The sequence below is a fragment of the Pseudophryne corroboree genome, chromosome 3 (assembly GCF_028390025.1).
Source record: "Pseudophryne corroboree isolate aPseCor3 chromosome 3, aPseCor3.hap2, whole genome shotgun sequence".
NCBI lineage: Eukaryota > Metazoa > Chordata > Amphibia > Anura > Myobatrachidae > Pseudophryne > Pseudophryne corroboree.
This window is the reverse complement of record NC_086446.1, coordinates 422,008,769-422,029,018: the sequence shown is the minus strand read 5'-3', so window position 1 is coordinate 422,029,018 and position 20,250 is coordinate 422,008,769. Positions and strand designations below refer to the sequence as shown.

Sequence of the window (20,250 nt, the reverse complement as noted above, 5' to 3'; positions counted from 1 at the left end):
TGAACTGGTGTACCTAATTATGTATGTATGTGTGTGTGTGTAGGTCTGTAGATGGACAGATCGATCGATCTACAGATAGAGATCAAACAATCTACATTTGGTTAAATAGAGCTATATATATTTGGATAGAAATGGAGCGTTCACAGTTAAAGTAAACTTAGAGCCTAATTCAGCATGGATCGCAAAAGCAAACCATGTGCACTGCAGATGAGGCAAATGTAACATGCAGAGAGAGTTAGATTTGGGTGGGTTATTTTGTTTCTGCGCAGGGTAAATACTGGCTGCTTTATTTTTACACTGCAATTTAGATTTCAGTTTGAACACACCTCACCCAAATCTAACTCTCTCTGCACATGTTATATCTGCCCCTCCTGCAGTGCACATGGTTTTGCCCATTAGAGATAGATTTTGCTTTTGCGATCCATGCTGAATCAGGCCCTTAGTTGATTTCTTACTAATGCTGCCATGGAACAGTGAATTTAAAAAAATAAAACTGACCTGAAATAACTCCTGCCATTCAGGCCTCCAATCCATCATACTTACTTCAAAAACCTCCCTGTACACCAGGGTTTCTTAACAACAGTCCTTAAGGCACGCTAACTGAACAGGTTTTAAGAATCACCATACTTGAGCACAGGTAACTTAAATACACACCCTTATGTGCCACAAAAACTGAGACAGTCTCTTCCATTTCCAATATTTGCCACCAAGACCCACATTAAATGGTATATTCTGCAAATGAAATATGGTATATAGGGGGTCATTCTGACCCGTTCGCTCACTGCGTTTTAATGCAGCAGAGCGAACGGGTCCCTGCTGCGCATGCACCGGCGGCGCTTGGCCGCCGTTTCGTGGGTTTGGTCTGGTCAACGCAGGCATGGCCAGACCGAACGGGGGGCGGGCCGCAACGGCTGCATGACGTCACAAGAAGCCGCTGCGGGCCGGGGAGCAATGAGTAGCTCCCGGCCAGCACGCTAAAGCTGCGCTGGCCAGGAGCTACTCTCGAAGTGCAAAGGCATCGCCGCCAAAGTAAAATTTTCATGTGCAACAGTTTCTGGTGTGTACTGCGACTACATAACACTGAGGAAGACATGCAGCATGCAAGACTGCAGTGCCTGCCGAAAAACTGTAGAGGATTGTGGGCACTGTCATCTGGCAAGCACTGTAACATCCGTCCAGCATGTGACATTGCTGCAGATAACAGCAAAATGTAATGTTGGGGCAGCAAGTAATATCAGCATTTTAATAGAGCAATGTTCCCTTTCTTCTATGGGTTACAAGAGCTGACGGCCCACTTGGGTCCCATTGCTGACCCCACAGCACAAGGCCTGGGCTAGTGAACATCACCACTGGGTGCAAGATAACTGTAAACATGTAGCCTTGCCCACAGCGTTGAGGTTCCAACTGTTTAGGGAGGATCACACGTGTGATCCTCCCTAAACATTCTCTGGATTTGAACCTCAGAGAACATATGTAGGAAGCAGTTCAGTGAGCGATCAATGTCAGGATTCCACCTCTGGCAAATATTAGCGTATTGTGGATAATTTTTTCAAGAGGAATGGTGTATACTATACCTAGTACTTCAGAGAGCTTGTGGAGTTCATGCTCCATTGTATTGTCCTGAGGAAAGTCACATGCTGTGATTGAAATGGTGGTTGTGCTACTTTTAAATAAGTCTATGACTTATTTAATTCAATAAAACCAAGATTTTGGTTGGTTTGTTATTCACCTAAACCTGGCACATGCAGTTTTTTTCCCTCCTATGCCTAACGCTGCTCCTCACTTCTATGGGGAGAATTCAAGTGTTTTGCTTGCCAGCGGCCACTAGATGTCACCCGACAGAGTAGTTCAAGTGTTGCTCCAATTGGACGCGCACAGCCGCTGGCGCTGACATTATTATGTTCCATTATTTTGATGGGCTGGTAACTAGTGTAAAAATAAAATGTGTATGTGTGTAACATTACAGTGCATACATAATTATTACAATGCCAAAAGTTGCTAGACGTCTGAACGTTCCATGTATGCTTGTTGAACATCTCTTTCCAATATCATGGGTATTAATAAGGAGTTGTTCCCTCCTATACTCTCCACTCTTCTAGGAAGCCTTTTCAGTAGATTTTGGAACATGGTTGTGGGAATTTGCATACATTCAGTCACAGAAACATTAGTGGTGTGGGGATTGGTTATTGGGCAGTAAGGACTGCTTTGCAGTCAGTGTTCCATTTCATCACAAAGGTGTTCCATGGGGGTTAGGAGGCTCTGTGCTAGTCAGTAATTTCTTCCACACCAAACTTGCCAAACCATGGGGTAGATCTTCGATATGGGGGAGAAGTGGTATCTGCACACGTTATGTGCACGGATACCGATTCTCCCCCGATGTATTACAGCGGCGGGGTGTGTATAATGCAGCGCCCCTGTCCGTATCGGCGCTGCTATCTAAAAGATACTGTAGCACGCCAATATGCGTATGAACGTATGGCACTGATCGATGGCACTATCGATTTCAACATTGCAGAAAAGATGTATGAAGATACGTCTGAAGTCCATAGCAAGACAATAACAATGTCAACAGTTATGACATTGTCAGAATGTTGACAGGTGAAATGTTGACATTATCAGAATGCCAAAATGAGGATTTGGCTGCTGGGGGGAGGTCTGGGTTAGGCTATCTAATGGTTAGAGATAGCAGAGAAATACTTACTGGAATGCCAGAGGATCAGAGGTCTGACCTGAAAGTGATGGTCACATGATCGCTGTGTTCCTGACGATGCAGCCGTAAGGAGAAGGTAAGTCACCACTGGGCCACCAGAGACAATATGTCGACATTCTGACACTCAATAGTCAACATCGACCTTGAAATGATGAATGTCAATATTATGACTGTCGACATATTGTACCCAACCCATTTTTAGTAACGCTGCAGCACACTGTACGGTGTGTATTTGCTGGTGTGATTATGAAAGGACACCAATGTACTTTGTAGCAGAACTGCTGTAGAAAGTTGGGATAAGGTCGAATACTCCGTTGCTTCATACATGCAAAATTGGCTTTTAGATATGTGATTTAATTTCTTTATTTAAAAGACTTGTTCACCATAGGGATACTGTATGTTTGGCGAGCACTGTGTATAACCTGAGTATTATGCCTTGCACACACCGTTCTAGATTGTCTTTTGTCCCTTCTTCAGTTTAACAAGAGCTCTCAGTGGTGTCAGCAACACTTCCTAAACTACAAGGGGCTGATGAGAGCAGTCACCGTACGGGAACAGCTAAAGAAACTTCTCAGCAAGTTCAAGGTGCCCAAGAATTCCAGTGAAGGTGAGATCTGTTGCGAACAGGAGATTGGGTGCTGCCGTTATGGTGATGATGAGAGGGGCACCAAGTCCATTGTTTGCACCTAGTATGCCAGTTTTGGGTGGGATATGAGATTGGTGTAAGCATGTTTTTCTGTAATCTTTACAGGCATTTGTTTTACTGTATTGTTATTTAACAATTCTAGGGGATCCAGATCCCATTTTGCGGTGTATTGTGGCTGGATTCTTTGCCAATGCTGCCAAGCTTCATTCTACAGGCGTTTACAGGTATTTGCACAATTTGAAAATGCGACTTAAACTTGTTTGGACTGTACACAACTCCCAGAAGTATTCTGAGCTGAGCGATCCTATAATTGCAGCCTCTTGTGCTTGGGGAGGCATATCAGGGGTGCTCACTTGTAAGTTCTATACAGTAGGGGTGCAAGTGTGTGTGTGTGTGTGTATATACGATACCTGTATTTGCACATCCCATAGGCTTGGCATATTTTCTATGTTGATGATTGCTTCATTTTTGCCATGGATGTATTGATAGAAATCAAGTTGCACATTTAAGATACATGCAACTCAAACTGCAGCTGCAAATATGTAAATGCTAGATACAATTTTGCACACAAGCCTAAGTCATATTCTTTGTCTTCTTTTTGTAAGGACACTTCGCGATGGACATGAATTACATATACACCCAACATCTGTGTTATATGCAGAGAAGCCACCAGGCTGGTGAGTTCTTTGACGGAACCCTGTTTATGTGACTGTGCAACATAGCTGATCAATCTGTGCATGTCACCAGCTTATTGTGATGTTTATGGAAGTTTAACATTAGATTTCCTTTAATTGTAAGTTTTATGTAATGTGTATAATAATGCACCAGTTACTTTAATATAGGTATACATTTCTGTCAGATCTGTATGCTAGGACTTATAAATATACAGTATGTCACTACTTCACCATAAATATACAGTATGTCACTACTTCACCATAAATATACAGTATGTCACTACTTCACCATAAATATACAGTATGTCACTACTTCACCATAGAGTAAGAACATTTTTGTGTTCTAAAGCATAATATGGATTGTACATGGTTGTAGAACGTATTGTTGACTACGGATATCCCTCCTATTCTTTTACTAAGCTTCATTATCATCAATCCGCTTTAGTAGTGACCGTTCTAATAATTGAATAATGATAACGTTACTTTTCACCTATGTTCTAAATTATAGTTTTCTTTATTTTGTGTTTTAATGTAGTATGTCTGTTATAATTGATCCGGCTGTAGTAAAACAAATGTTAACCCTGTAGTGAATAACAGTCGAAGCAGAATCCCTAGCACTGCTCATTGAATTATATTAATATATAATCAATTGTAAATTAAAGTGTATGGTTCCTCTGTGCAAATCTAGTTCTCATCTGAACACATATGGTGATGTGATAAAAAAATATGAGTGGAAGCCGCTGAACAGGAAGACCCACCTTTCATCCTAAAGGGCCTATTTATGAATTGATATGCGGGATATCTGCAGATATTAAGGATCCCCCCAATATACTATGGAGGGACCGCAGAAGATATATCTTCTATCTGTTGCAGTCCCTACATTTGCGACAGCATCTGAAGCTGTCAGATTTACCAAGCTCTGGGATGCAAGTATGTCCCCCATTGGATAATGGAACATCTGATTCACCAAACTCCGGAATGCAAGCTTTTGACCCAGTAGGTACTCCAGATAGCGTTACCCTATAATAGCCTATGGGCTACTAATTTGCATGTTTTTTTTTTAGAGAGGAAGCCTCTGGCTCCTGCTCCGTCATCCCCCAATGACACATGCATCAGCCAATGACAGTGCCTGCTCAGTGTGCGACAGGGGCCTGAATCAGAAAGCTGTGTGATAGCGTTACGCTATCACACTGCTCCCAGCTCTTCTACAATAAAAGCCCATCTCCTGGTCAATTCACGTGAAAATATTAATTTTTACTTTGCAAATTCACGTTTTTTTTTTTTCACATCCGCATTAAAAATATGGAAGGTGATAAATAGGCCCCTACATTTGGTAAATACTGACATTTCAGGTTCTAACAGTGATCCAATACATGGCTGAAATTGTTAATATAAGTATTAAACCTGTCGAAATAACAGGAGTCGTAGAATCACTAACAACTGTTTTGACTTATCTGTTCAGTACTGCTTTCTTTTTACCACCTATAGACCAAATAGACCTTTTTTATTTTTTATTTTAAATCACTGCGTTCGGAGATGAAGGGGTATATTCAATTAAGGTCGAAACTGCCGTCTTGTCGAAAAGACAGCAGTTTTCGACTTTTTCAGGTCGGAAGGGGTTCCGACCTATTCAGTCCCCAGCTTTTTTATTCGTCAAGTCGTGGAATTTGAGTTGTCGAATAGTACGTGAATCGGCGGTATAGCTGTCGGATTTGCGTGCTTCTGAGGGAAACGGGGCCAAATTCGACAGGTTTTGGCCCCATTTCTGACCATCTCAGTTCGACTTAAAAAAAAAGTCGGACTGAGATGAGGGACCTGAGAGGAGGAGGGGGGAGCCATGGGGGACAGCAGCGCTACAGCACAGCGCTGCCGGAGGATGTGGCACCGCTCATGGCAGTATCCACCAGGCTCCAGCAAATGAGGTCCCCCTTGCTGGAGCCGGGAGGACGCTGCAGTGAGGTCTGGCGGCTGTGCCATTACCTCCTGCAGCGCGGCTGTCCCCTGTCTCCCCGCGGCTCTCCCCCCTCCCCGGTCCCTCATCTCAATTCAACTTTTTTAAAGTCGAATTGAGATTGGCATTGAATAGCCCTTGTCGGATCCATTCCGACAAATGCATGTTGTAATGGATCCGACCTCAATTGAATATACCCCCAAATGTTTATTACATAACAGCACAATTTGAAGCCAGCTTAGAGTAATGTGACTAAGGCCTTGTTGGTTAAGAAATCATCCCACAACAAAGGAAAGAACGATTTGGATTAGCCCACAGCTGAACACTATGTTGGTCTGGCACCTGCCACAGGCTTCAAGTCATAGTGAGCTACCAGTGTTAAAGTCCTGGGGATTTATTTATTTATGAAGATCTGTCATTTCGGATTGTGTTTGTGTCTGATATTTAAAAGGGCTGTACTTTTACTAGCAACAGCACAAACACTATCTGAAATGAGTTTTACAACCAGACTCTTCATAAATAAACTCCCTGGTATCCGCTGCTGTTGCTCTTGGATCATAGCAACATTACGACTGGGGCAAATAGTAGTGTTTACTATAGTCCTTTCCAAGCCGTTTCCTCCTTTGTTGGGGTACTGACATCTTCAGGATCCAGTAGTTCAGCAAAGAGTCAGCATGAGAATTGGGTATTACTTTTCAAGATTACCTATCCAAAAGCTAATCTTATAGTTTTCTAAAGTACTCAAGAAAATACTGACCTACTGTATGAGGAAGGGAACATTTAAGATGTTACTGTCTCTCCTAATACAGTACTTTGCTGACTGAGTTTATTAATTTACATGGTAACGGCTATGTATCTGTGAAAGCTCATCTCATATTAATAAACTGCTCTCTTTGCCACGTATGCACACTTCTCAATTTATTACACATCAATAGAAAATCTGAAGAAAGCATTTTGATTATCCCACAATTAATTTGCTTTCACAAATACCTGATACTTTTTTTGTATTGAAGAAAGATGTAGAAAGTTGAACAAACTTTATATATATATATATATATATATATATATATATATATATATATATATAAAACCATGTCACATCTCCGCTTCCAATGAGCAAGAATTTAGAGTTTCAGTACTAAGCCGCTTATGGTCATGCCTCATTTTCACATGTCTAAATATATTCAAATACCATTAATAAAGCATGACTGTCTAGATAACACTGTTTTACATGTAGGGTGCTGTTTAGTGAAGTGATCCAGAGCAGCAAGTACTACATGCGGGATGTGACTGCAGTCGAGTCTGCATGGCTGCTGGAGCTGGCACCACACTTCTACCAGCAGGGAACGGTATGGCATACAGTTTACTTACCTAGCAGACGGGTGAATCCATAAATGATGTATTGGGGACAATTTACCTGGATGTTCCCGGGTAGTTTTCAGAATAAATAAGCAGATGTGAAGGAATCCAGTACTGAACCATTAAAAAAAACAAAAAAACATCCTGATTCTCTGCAAATGTGAATCTTTATAGCACTCTGATGCATTTCTTCTCACCAGAAGACCTTTTTTTCTAGTGAGAAATATATGTCTGAGTAGAGTGGAACAGATTTATATTAGCAGAGAATCAAGGGACTGGATTCCTGAGGTTATCATGGAGCACTAGAAACCATGAAGTCTATTTACTAAGCCTGGGATGGAGATAAAGAAGACCGAGATAAGGTAGCAGCCAAGCAGCTCCTAATTGTCATGTCACAGGCTGTTTTAAAAATAACAGTTAGGAGCTGATTGGTCCATCCAAGGCTTATTAAATAGACCCCTATATTTTTTTTATAGGACCGTGACAGACATTCTGCACATTTACAGGGAGATCAAACTTTGGAAAGAGATTAAGTGGAGAGAGATAAAGTACAAACTAATCGGCTCCTAACTTCAACGTCATTTTTCAAACTATCTAGGGTATTCAATTATCCGCAAATTCGCGGCAATTTTTCGCTAAAAATGCTAAACTAACATAGGAAAACAGAAGAGAAGTGTGTTAGAGATCACATTAGAGAGTTTTTGGGGACTTAAATTGTGTGAAATGGCTATTATATGCATTTTTAAAAAAAATGCAAAAAAATGATAGAAAGCAAGTTTTTTTGAGCAAAATAAATGCTCTCATTAAATTTGGGGTACATGAAAATGGGTATAAGTATATATTTGGGTCATTTTAGGGTACTTTAAAAAAAAGTGGAAACAGACCGATTGCTCCCATCTGCAAGCCTAAAAACACCTGTCCCACTCATAAAGCACCCCAATATACCTGTCCCATACCTTGAACCCCAATTTCCATCACTTTTTACTTTTTCACCCCAAAAATGACATGTCATTATTTGCCAATTAAAAATAATTAAAAACTTCAACGTGCCTAATTAGTCATTAAGGGGGGTGTCCCAGGAGTTCTGTACCATATCCAAACATTTTTACCTTAAAATAGTGACTTTTCCCAACTTTTCACCTGCTTCAGAGAAGGTGAAGTGAAATTAGTGATAAAATGATCACCGATAAATTTTCCAGGATAATTGAATAGGCTGTAATTGCGTTTCACGTGAAAAGTCCGTTTTTTTTCACCCGAAAACCGGACTTTTCACGTGAAAAGTCCGTTATCACTGCTAATTGAATATACCCCATGTGTATTAAGCCTGGAGAAGTGATAAAGAAGTGATAAGTGCAAGGTGATAACGCACCAGCCAATCTGCTCCAATATGTAAATTGACAGGAGCTGATTGGCTGGGGCATTATCACCTTCCACTTATGACTGCTTTAGCACTTCTCCAGGCTTAATACATCTGCCCACAAAGTGATAGAAGTGGATTTGCTGGTACTTTATCGCCTTCCAAATTTTGATATATCTCCCCATTAAGATGTTAGGATAATAATTATTATTGTTGTTGTCTGAAATATTTTTTTATCTGCATTGTTATGTTTATATTTTATAAGTTTTTATTGAAATTAATGTATATCTAGCCCTTTTGGTTAAATATGCTGCCATACCCAGTAATATAGGGCAATTATTTTTCAAGTACAAACCTATTACTATGCAGTTGTTAGATTCAGCTATAGAGTGTCATTGTGCTATTTGGGTATGGCACTCAGGGCCGACAGTGTCTAGGTCAACACCTATTGGTCAACAGTGCTAGGTCGACACTAGAAATAGGTCGACACGGTAAAGGGTCGACATGAGTTTTTCATGGGGGTTTTTGTGTCGTTTTCTTCGTAAAGTGACCAGGAACCCCAATTAGTGGACTGTGTCCCCTCGCATGGCTCGCTTCACTCGCCATGCTTCGGGCAAGGTTACCGTTCCCAATCGTAGTCCACATGGATCGTAAAGTATGAAAAAGTTAAAAATAAGAAAAAAAATGAAAAACTCATGTCGACCTTTTTGAATGTCGACCTTGTACACATTGACATAATGGCTGTCGACCTATTTCTAGTGTCTACCTATTCACTGCCGACCAGTGGGTGTCGACCTAAGTGGTGTTCGGATACCGTGCTATTTATACTTACTATTTTCTTGTAACCATACAGCATCTATCTCGAACCAGTAAACGGGCCAAGCTGGACAATTTGTAAGCCCATAGCATTTGTATGTGATCCCTCGGAGCAAGAATTTACTCCAGAGTCACCAACATTTCTACGTCTGACCTCAACTCCCATGGAGACCCGTCTATCTGCTTCTCTTCAAGGACACAGTTCTGGAACCTCTCACTGACTAGTGGGGTGGATTCTTAGCCTAGCACCAAGCATAATCATTTTGACATATTCTGAGCAGTCAGCCTGTGCCATTCTATACATCGTACTTCGACACATAGAATATATATTATATATACAGAAAGCAGCTTTATTTTTTTAAGTTGTAAATGATGGATGGAAATGATTAGAGGGTAATATGCCTTTTGAACAATTTAAGTGCTGCATTGGTGTTATGACATTTGTATCATTCATTGTATCATGTAAATCCACCAACATATACCCTGGTTTGTGAAAGTGCAAAAACCCTAATTTCAATCAGGTTCACATGTAACTGGCTTAAGAACTGTTTTACTGTGACAAAAACCACATTAGCACAGCACAGACTCCAACCTTATCTACAAATCACATGGAGCTGCAAAACATTTAGAAGACAACAGACAAAAATGTGTATCTGTCCCTTGGCTTTGTCCTTGTTTTTATAAATGTCTGTATATCGTCACAATAAACCGGAAAGTACCTCACGTGTGTTATGAACTCCAGATGACCATAATGGAAATGTAGCATCACCATTTCCTGTTTGGTGTCTTTGCCATTTTTACAGTAATCGGCTTTATTACCGGAAGGAGACAGTTACCTGAGAGATATTAGGTTTAAAGAGACCAAAATAAATATAAAGGCTGTATATTTCCGTTGATACACAAGGAAAACGTTACGGCATGTGTAAAGTCATAGAAGAGGTTTAAGATAGAGGGGAAGATTTACTAAAGCTTCTAAAAATGAAAAGTGAAAGTGTTGTTCATAGTAACCAATCTGATTCGGTCTCTCATTTTCAAGGCTGTAATAGAGAACTTATAGCTAGAAGCTGATTGGTTGGTATGAGCAACAACACTGCTTTTCATTTAGTAAATTCACACCAGAGGCAGGAAGTGATGATGAATGACAATACTTGGGTACAATAGTGAAGCTACTGTATATGTCAGGTAAAGCTAATTGTTTCTTTGTATTCCTTAAGTAAATAGGGAAAGTAAACTTTCATTTGCAAACTACATTGAGGAATTATACCAGAAGCTATATTTATGATGCACAACAATGTTTCTCTGACGTCCTAGTGGATGCTGGGAACTCCGTAAGGACCATGGGGAATAGACGGGCTCCGCAGGAGACTGGGCACTCTAAAAGAAAGATTAGGTACTACCTGGTGTGCACTGGCTCCTCCCACTATGACCCTCCTCCAGACCTCAGTTAGATTTCTGTGCCCGGCCGAGCTGTATGCACACTAGGGGCTCTCCTGAGCTCCTAGAAAGAAAGTTTATTTTAGGTTTTTTATTTTACAGTGAGACCTGCTGGCAACAGGCTCACTGCATCGAGGGACTAAGGGGAGAAGAAGCGAACCTACCTGCTTGCAGCTAGCTTGGGCTTCTTAGGCTACTGGACACCATTAGCTCCAGAGGGATCGACCGCATGGAACTGGCCTTGGTGCCGCCGTCCTCCTTACAGAGCCAGAAGCAAGAAGAGGTCCGGAAAATCGGCGGCAGAAGACTTCGGTCTTCACCAAGGTAGCGCACAGCACTGCAGCTGTGCGCCATTGCTCCTCATGCACACTTCACACTCCGGTCACTGAGGGTGCAGGGCGCTGGGGGGGGGCGCCCTGAGGGCAATATATGACACCTTGGCTGGCAAATCTACATCATATATAGTCCTAGAGGCTATATAGATGTAAAATTACCCCTGCCAGTATTCCAGAAAAAGCGGGAGAAAGTCAGTTGAAAAAGGGGCGGGGCTTCTCCCTCAGCACACTGGCGCCATTTTCTCTTCACAGTGCAGCTGGAAGACAGCTCCCCAGGCTCTCCTCTGTAGTTTTCAGGCTCAAAGGGTTAAAATGAGAGGGGGGGCACAAAATTTAGGCGCAATATTGTATATACAAGCAGCTATTGGGAAAAATTCACTCAATATAGTGTTAATCCCAAAATTATATAGCGCTCTGGTGTGTGCTGGCATACTCTCTCTCTGTCTCCCCAAAGGGCTGTGTGGGGTCCTGTCCTCAGTCAGAGCATTCCCTGTGTGTGTGTGCGGTGTGTCGGTACGGCTGTGTCGACACGTTTGATGAGGAGGCTTATGTGATGGCAGAGCAGATGCCGATAAATGTGATGTCGCCCCCTGTGGGGCCGACACCAGAGTGGATGGATAGGTGGAAGGTATAAACCGACAGTGTCAACTCCTTACATAAAAGGCTGGATGACGTAACAGCTATGGGACAGCCGGCTTCTCAGCCCGCGCCTGCCCAGGCGTCTCAAAGGCCATCAGGGGCTCAAAAACGCCCGCTCCCTCAGATGGCAGACACAGATGTCGACACGGAGTCTGACTCCAGTGTCGATGAAGTTGAGACATATACACAATCCACTAGGAACATCCGTTACATGATCCCGGCAATAAAAAATGTGTTACACATTTCTGACATTAATCCAAGTACCACTAAAAAAGGGTTTTCTCTGACGTCCTAGTGGATGCTGGGGACTCCGTCAGGACCATGGGGATTAGCGGCTCCGCAGGAGACAGGGCACAAAAATAAAGCTTTAGGATCAGGTGGTGTGCACTGGCTCCTCCCCCTATGACCCTCCTCCAAGCCTCAGTTAGGTTTTTGTGCCCGTCCGAGCAGGGTGCAATCTAGGTGGCTCTCCTAAAGAGCTGCTTAGAAAAAGTTTTTAGGTTTCTCTGACGTCCTAAGTGGATGCTGGGGACTCCGTCAGGACCATGGGGATTAGCGGCTCCGCAGGAGACAGGGCACAAAAGTAAAGCTTTAGGATCAGGTGATGTGTACTGGCTCCTCCCCCTATGACCCTCCTCCAAGCCTCAGTTAGGTTTTTGTGCCCGTCCGAGCAGGGTGCAATCTAGGTGGCTCTCTTAAGGAGCTGCTTAGAAAAAGTTTTTAGGTTTCTTATTTTCAGTGAGTCCTGCTGGCAACAGGCTCACTGCATCGAGGGACTTAGGGGAGAGAAGTTCAACTCACCTGCGTGCAGGATGGATTGGCTTCTTAGGCTACTGGACACCATTAGCTCCAGAGGGAGTCGGAACACAGGTCTCACCCTGGGGTTCGTCCCGGAGCCGCGCCGCCGACCCCCCTTGCAGATGCTGAAGATTGAAGGTCCAGAAACCGGCGGCAGAAGGCTTTTCAGTCTTCATGAAGGTAGCGCACAGCACTGCAGCTGTGCGCCATTGTTGTCACACACTTCACACCAACGGTCACGGAGGGTGCAGGGCGTTGCTGGGGGCGCCCTGGGCAGCAATGTATAATACCTTATTCTGGCTAAAAATACATCACATATAGCCCCTGGAGGCTATATGGATGTATTTAACCCCTGCCAGGTCTCAGAAAAACGGGAGAAGAAGCCCGCCGAAAAGGGGGCGGGGCCTATTCTCCTCAGCACACAGCGCCATTTTCCCTCACAGAAATGCTGGTGGGAAGGCTCCCAGGCTCTCCCCTGCACTGCAGTACAGAAACAGGGTTAAAACAGAGAGGGGGGGCACTTATTTGGCGATATGTATATATATATTAAAATGCTATAAGGGAAAAACACTTATATAAAGGTTGTCCCTGTATAATATAGCGTTTTTGGTGTGTGCTGGCAAACTCTCCCTCTGTCTCCCCAAAGGGCTAGTGGGGTCCTGTCCTCTATCAGAGCATTCCCTGTGTGTGTGCTGTGTGTCGGTACTTGTGTGTCGACATGTATGAGGACGATGTTGGTGAGGAGGCGGAGCAATTGCCGGTAATGGTGATGTCACTCTCTAGGGAGTCGACACCGGAATGGATGGCTTAATTAAGGAATTACGTGATAATGTCAACACGCTGCAAGGTCGGTTGACGACATGAGACGGCCGGCAAACCAATTAGTACCTGTCCAGGCGTCTAAAACACCGTCAGGGGCGTTAAAACGTCCTTTTTACCTCAGTCGGTCGACACAGACACGGACACTGACTCCAGTGTCGACGGTGAAGAAACAAACGTATTTTCCTTTAGGGCCACACGTTACTTGTTAAGGGCAATGAAGGAGATGTTACATATTTCTGATACTACAAGTACCACAAAAAAGGGTATTATGTGGAGTGTGAAAAAACTACATGTGGTTTTTCCTGAATCAGATAAATTAAATGAAGTGTGTGATGATGCGTGGGTTTCCCCCGATAGAAAATTATTGGCGGTATACCCTTTCCCGCCAGAAGTTATGGCGCGTTGGGAAACACACCTTAGGGTGGATAAGGCGCTCACACGCTTATAAAAACAAGTGGCGTTACCGTCTCCAGATACGGACGCCCTCAAGGAGCCAACTGATAGGAGGTTGGAAAATATCCTAAAAAGTATATACACACATACTGGTGTTATACTGCGACCAGCGATCGCCTCAGCCTGGATGGGCAGCGCTGGGGTGGCTTGGTCGGATTCCCTGACTGGAAATATTGATACCCTTGACAGGGACAGTATTTTATTGACTATAGAGCATTTAAAAGATGCATTTCTATATATGCGAAACTCTGGCATCAAGAGTAAGTGCGATGTCCATATCTGCCAGACGATGTTTATGGACACGACAGTGGTCAGGTGATGCAGATTCCAAACGGCACATGGAAGTATTGCCGTATAAAGGGGAGGAGTTATTTGGGGTCGGTCCATCGGACCTGGTGGCCACGGCAACAGCTAGAAAATCCACCTTTTTTACCCCAAGTCACATCTCAGCAGAAAAAGACATAGTCTTTTCAGCCTCAGTCCTTTCGTCCCCATAATATCTGCCCAGGGATAGAGGTAAGGGAAGAAGACTGCAGCAGGCAGCCCATTCCCAGGAACAGAAGCCTTCCACCGCTTCTGCCAAGTCCTCAGCATGACGCTGGGGCCGTACAAACAGGTGCGGTGGGGGGTCGTCTCAAGAGTTTCAGCACGCAGTGGGCTCACTCGCAAGTGGACCCCTGGATCCTACAAGTAGTATCCCAGGGGTACAGATTGGAAATTCGAGACGTCTCCCCCTCGCAGGTTCCTGAAGTTTGCTTTACCAACGTCTACCTCCGACAGGGAGGCAGTATTGGAAACAATTCACAAGCTGTATTCCCAGCAGGTGATAATCAAAGTACCCCTCCTACAACAAGTAAAGGGGTATTATTCCACACTATATTGTGGTACTGAAGCCAGACGGCTCGGTGAGACCTATTCTAAATGGAGTCACTCAGAGCAGTGATAGCGAACCAGGAAGAAGGGGACTATATGGTGTCCCTGGACATCAAGGATGCTTACCTCCATGTCCAAATTTGCCCTTCTCACAAAGGGTACCTCAGGTTCGTGGTACAAAACTGTCACTATCAGTTTCAGACGCTGCCGTTTGGATTGTCTACGGCACCCCGGGTCTTTACCAAGGTAATGGCCGAAATGATGATTCTTCTTCAAAGAAAAGGCGTCTTAATTATCCCTTACTTGGACGATCTCCTGATAAGGGCAAGGTCCAGAGAACAGTTGGAGGTCTGAGTAGCACTATCTCAAGTAGTTCTACGACAGCACGGGTGGATTCTAAATATTCCAAAATCGCAGCTGTCTCCGACGACACGTCTGCTGTCCCTAGGGATGATTCTGGACACAGTCCAGAAAAAGGTGTTTCTCCCGGAGGAGAAAGCCAGGGAGTTATCCGAGCTAGTCAGGATCCTCCAAAAAACCAGGAAAAGTGTCAGTGCATCATTGCACAAGGGTCCTGGGAAAAATGGTGGCTTCTTACGAAGCGATTCCATTCGGCAGATTTCACGCAAGAACTTTTCAGTGGGATCTGCTGGACAAATGGTCCGGATCGCATCTTCAGATGCATCAGTGGATAACCTTGTCTCCAAGGACAAGGGTGTCTCTTCTGTGGTGGCTGCAGAGTGCTCATCTACTAAAGGGCCACAGTTATGCATTCAGGACTGGGTCCTGGTGACCACGGATTCCAGCTTGAAAGGCTGGGGAGCAGTCACACAGGGAAAAAAATTTCCAGGGAGTGTGATCAAGTCTGGGGACTTCTCTCCGCATAAATATACTGGAGCTAAGAGCAATTTACAATGCTCTAAGCTTAGCAAGACCTCTGCTTCAAGGTCAGCCGGTATTGATCCAGTGGGACAACATCACGGCAGTCGCCCACGTAAACAGACAGGGCGGCACAAGAAGCAGGAGGACAATGGCAGAAACTGCAAGGATTCTTCGCTGGGCGGAAAATCATGTGATAGCACTGTCAGCAGTTTTCATTCCGGGAGTGGACAACTGGGAAGCAGACTTCCTCAGCACGACCTCCACCCGGGAGAGTGGGGACTTCATCGAGAAGTTTTTTCCACATGATTGTGCACCGTTGGGAAAGACCAAAGGTGGACATGATGGCGTCCCGCCTGAACAAAAAACTGGACAGGTATTGCGCCAGGTCAAGAGACCCTCAGGCAATAGCTGTGGACGTTCTGGTAACACCAGGGGTGTACCAGTCGGTGTATGTGTTCCCTCCTCTGCTTCTCATACCAAAGGTACTGAGAATTATAAGACGTAGAGGAGTAAGAACTATACTCGTGGCTCCGGATGGGCCAAGAAGGACTTGGTACCCGAAACTTCAAGAGATGCTCACAGAGGACTCAGGGCCTCTGCCGATAAGAAGGGACTTGTTTCAGCAAGTACCATGTCTGTTCCAAGACTTACCGCGGCTGCGTTTGACGGCATGGCGGTTGAACGCCGGATCCTAAGGGAAAAAGGCATTCCGGAAGAGGTCATTCCTACCCTGGTCAAAGCCAGGAAGGAGGTGACCGCACAACATTATCACCACATGTGGCGAAAATATGTTGCGTGGTGTGAGGCCAGGAAGGCCCCACGAAGAAATTTCAACTCGGTCGATTCCTGCATTTCCTGCAAACAGGAGTGTCTATGGGCCTCAAATTGGGGTCCATTAAGGTTCAAATTTCGGCCCTGTCGATTTTCTTCCAGAAAGAATTGGCTTCAGTTCCTGAAGTCCAGAAATTTGACAAGGGAGTACTGCATATACAACCCCCTTTTGTGCCTCCAGTGGCACTGTGGGATCTCAACGTAGTCCTGGGATTCCTCAAATCACGTTGGTTTAAACCGCTCAAATCTGTGGATTTGAAATATCTCACATGGAAAGTGACCATGATGTTGGCCCTGGCCTCGGCCAGGCGAGTGTCAGAATTGGCGGCTTTGTCTCACAAAAGCCCATATCTGATTGTCCATTCGGACAGGGCAGAGCTGCGGACTCGTCCCCAGTTTCTCCCTAAGTTGGTGTCAGCGTTTCATCTGAACCAGCTTATTGTGGTACCTGCGGCTACTAGAGACTTGGAGGACTCCAAGTTGCTAGATGTTGTCAGGGCCCTGAAAATATAGATTTCCAGGACGGCTGGAGTCAGGAAAACTGACTTGCTGTTATCCTGTATGCACCCAAAAAACTGGGTGCTCTTGCTTCTAAGCAGAAGATTGCTAGTTGAATGTGTAGTACAATTCAGCTTGCACATTCTGTGGCAGGACTGCCACAGCCAAAATATATAAATGCCCATTCCACAAGGAAGGGGGCTCATCTTGGGCGACTGCCCGAGGGGTCTCGGCTTTACAACTTTGCCGAGCTGCTACTTGGTCAGGGGCACACCCTGGCTGAGGAGGACCTGGAGTTCTCTCACTCGGTGCTGCAGAGTCATCCGCACTCTCCCGCCCGTTTGGGAGCTTTGGTATAATCCCCATGGTCCTGACGGAGTCCCCAGCATCCACTTAGGACGTCAGAGAAAATAAGATTTTACTTACCGATAAATCTATTTCTCGTAGTCCGTAGTGGATGCTGGGCGCCCATCCCAAGTGCGGATTGTCTGCAATACTTGTACATAGTTATTGTTACAAAAAAATCGGGTTGTTATTGTTGTGAGCCGTCTGTTCAGAGGCTCCTACGTTTGTCATACTGTTAACTGGGTTTAGATCACAAGTTATACGGTGTGATTGGTGTGGCTGGTATGAGTCTTACCCGGGATTCAATATCCTTCCTTATTGTGTACGCTCGTCCGGGCACAGTATCCTAACTGAGGCTTGGAGGAGGGTCATAGGGGGAGGAGCCAGTACACACCACCTGATCCTAAAGCTTTAGTTTTGTGCCCTGTCTCCTGCGGAGCCGCTAATCCCCATGGTCCTGACGGAGTCCCCAGCATCCACTACGGACTACGAGAAATAGATTTATCGGTAAGTAAAATCTTATTTTTTTATTTTACAGTGAGTCCTGCTGGCAACAGGCTCACTGCAACGAGGGACTTAGGGGAGAAGAAGTGAACTCACCTGCGTGCAGGATGGATTGGCTTCTTAGGCTACTGGACACCATTAGCTCCAGAGGGATCGAACACAGGCCCAGCCATGGAGTCCGGTCCCGGAGCCGCGCCGCCGACCCCCTTGCAGATGCCGAAAAGTGAAGAGGTCCAGAAACCGGCGGCAGAAGACTTTTCAGTCTTCATGAGGTAGCGCACAGCACTGCAGCTGTGCGCCATTGTTGTCACACACTTCACACCAGCGGTCACGGAGGGTGCAGGGCGCTGCGGGGGGCGCCCTGGGCAGCAATGAAATACCTATACTGGCTAAAAGATACATCACATATAGCCCCTGGGGCTATATGGATGTATTTAACCCCTGCCAGGTCTCAGAAAAACGGGAGAAGAAGCCCGCCGAAAAGGGGGCGGGGCCTATTCTCCTCAGCACACAGCGCCATTTTCCCTCACAGAAATGCTGGTGGGAAGGCTCCCAGGCTCTCCCCTGCACTGCACTACAGAAACAGGGTTAAAACAGAGAGGGGGGGCACTTATTTGGCGATATGATTATATATATTAAGATGCTATAAGGGAAAAACACTTTTATAAAGGTTGTCCCTGTATAATTATAGCGTTTTGGTGTGTGCTGGCAAACTCTCCCTCTGTCTCTCCAAAGGGCTAGTGGGGTCCTGTCCTCTATCAGAGCATTCCCTGTGTGTGTGCTGTGTGTCGGTACGTGTGTGTCGACATGTATGAGGACGATGTTGGTGAGGAGGCGGAGCAAATTGCCTGTAATGGTGATGTCACTCTCTAGGGAGTCGACACCGGAATGGATGGCTTATTTAAGGAATTACGTGATAATGTCAACACGCTGCAAGGTCGGTTGACGACATGAGACGGCCGGCAAACCAATTAGTACCTGTCCAGGCGTCTCAAACACCGTCAGGAGCGTTAAAACATCCTTTTACCTCAGTCGGTCGACACAGACACGGACACTGACTCCAGTGTCGACGGTGAAGAAACAAACGTATTTTCCTTTAGGGCCACACGTTACTTGTTAAGGGCAATGAAGGAGGTGTTACATATTTCTGATACTACAAGTACCACAAAAAAGGGTATTATGTGGAGGGTGAAAAAACTACCTGTAGTTTTTCCTGAATCAGATAAATTAAATGAAGTGTGTGATGATGCGTGGGTTTCCCCCGATAGAAAATTATTGGCGGTATACCCTTTCCCGCCAGAAGTTAGGGCGCGTTGGGAAACACCCCTTAGGGTGGATAAGGCGCTCACACGCTTATCAAAACAAGTGGCGGTACCGTCTCCAGATAGGGCCGCCCTCAAGGAGCCAGCTGACAGGAGGCTGGAAAATATCCTAAAAAGTATATACACACATACTGGTGTTATACTGCGACCAGCGATCGCCTCAGCCTGGATGTGCAGCGCTGGGGTGGCTTGGTCGGATTCCCTGACTGAAAATATTGATACCCTTGACAGGGACAGTATTTTATTGACTATAGAGCATTTAAAGGATGCGCGAGATGCACAGAGGGATATTTGCACTCTGGCATCAAGAGTAAGTGCGATGTCCATATCTGCCAGAAGTTGTTTATGGACACGACAGTGGTCAGGTGATGCAGATTCCAAACGGCACATGGAAGTATTGCCGTATAAAGGAGAAAAAGACAACGTCTTTTCAGCCTCAGTCCTTTCGTCCCCATAAGGGCAGGCGGGCAAAAGGCCAGTCATATCTGCCATGGGATAGAGGAAAGGGAAGAAGACTGCAGCAGGCAGCCCATTCCCAGGAACAGAAGCCCTCCACCGCTTCTGCCAAGTCCTCAGCATGACGCTGGGGCCGTACAAGCGGACTCAGGTGCGGTGGGGGGTCGTCTCAAGAGTTTCAGCACGCAGTGGGCTCACTCGCAAGTGGACCCCTGGATCCTACAAGTAGTATCCCAGGGGTACAGATTGGAGATTCGAGACGTCTCCCCCTCGCAGGTTCCTGAAGTCTGCTTTACCAACGTCTCCCTCCGACAGGGAGGCAGTAGTGGAAACAATTCACAAGCTGTATTCCCAGCAGGTGATAATCAAAGTACCCCTCCTACAACAAGGAAAGGGGTATTATTCCACACTATATTGTGGTACTGAAGCCAGACGGCTCGGTGAGACCTATTCTAAATCTGAAATATTTGAACACTTACATACAAAGGTTCAAATCAAGATGGAGTCACTCAGAGCAGTGATAGCGAACCAGGAAGAAGGGGACT

General features: G+C 45.1%; 1 protein-coding gene across 1 annotated transcript in view; it reads left to right on the top strand.

The window, feature by feature from the left end:
• The window catches only part of DHX35 (DEAH-box helicase 35), a 108,872-nt gene extending 98,636 nt beyond the window's left edge, over positions 1-10,236 (top strand). The window contains exons 18-22 of the mRNA XM_063960256.1: positions 3,188-3,317; positions 3,499-3,580; positions 3,962-4,033; positions 7,219-7,330; positions 9,551-10,236. Coding sequence (XP_063816326.1) covers positions 3,188-3,317; positions 3,499-3,580; positions 3,962-4,033; positions 7,219-7,330; positions 9,551-9,595 — 441 coding nt within the window. The 3' untranslated portion in view covers positions 9,596-10,236. The remainder of the gene's footprint in view (positions 1-3,187; positions 3,318-3,498; positions 3,581-3,961; positions 4,034-7,218; positions 7,331-9,550) is intronic.
• Positions 10,237-20,250: the final 10,014 nt, after the last annotated feature.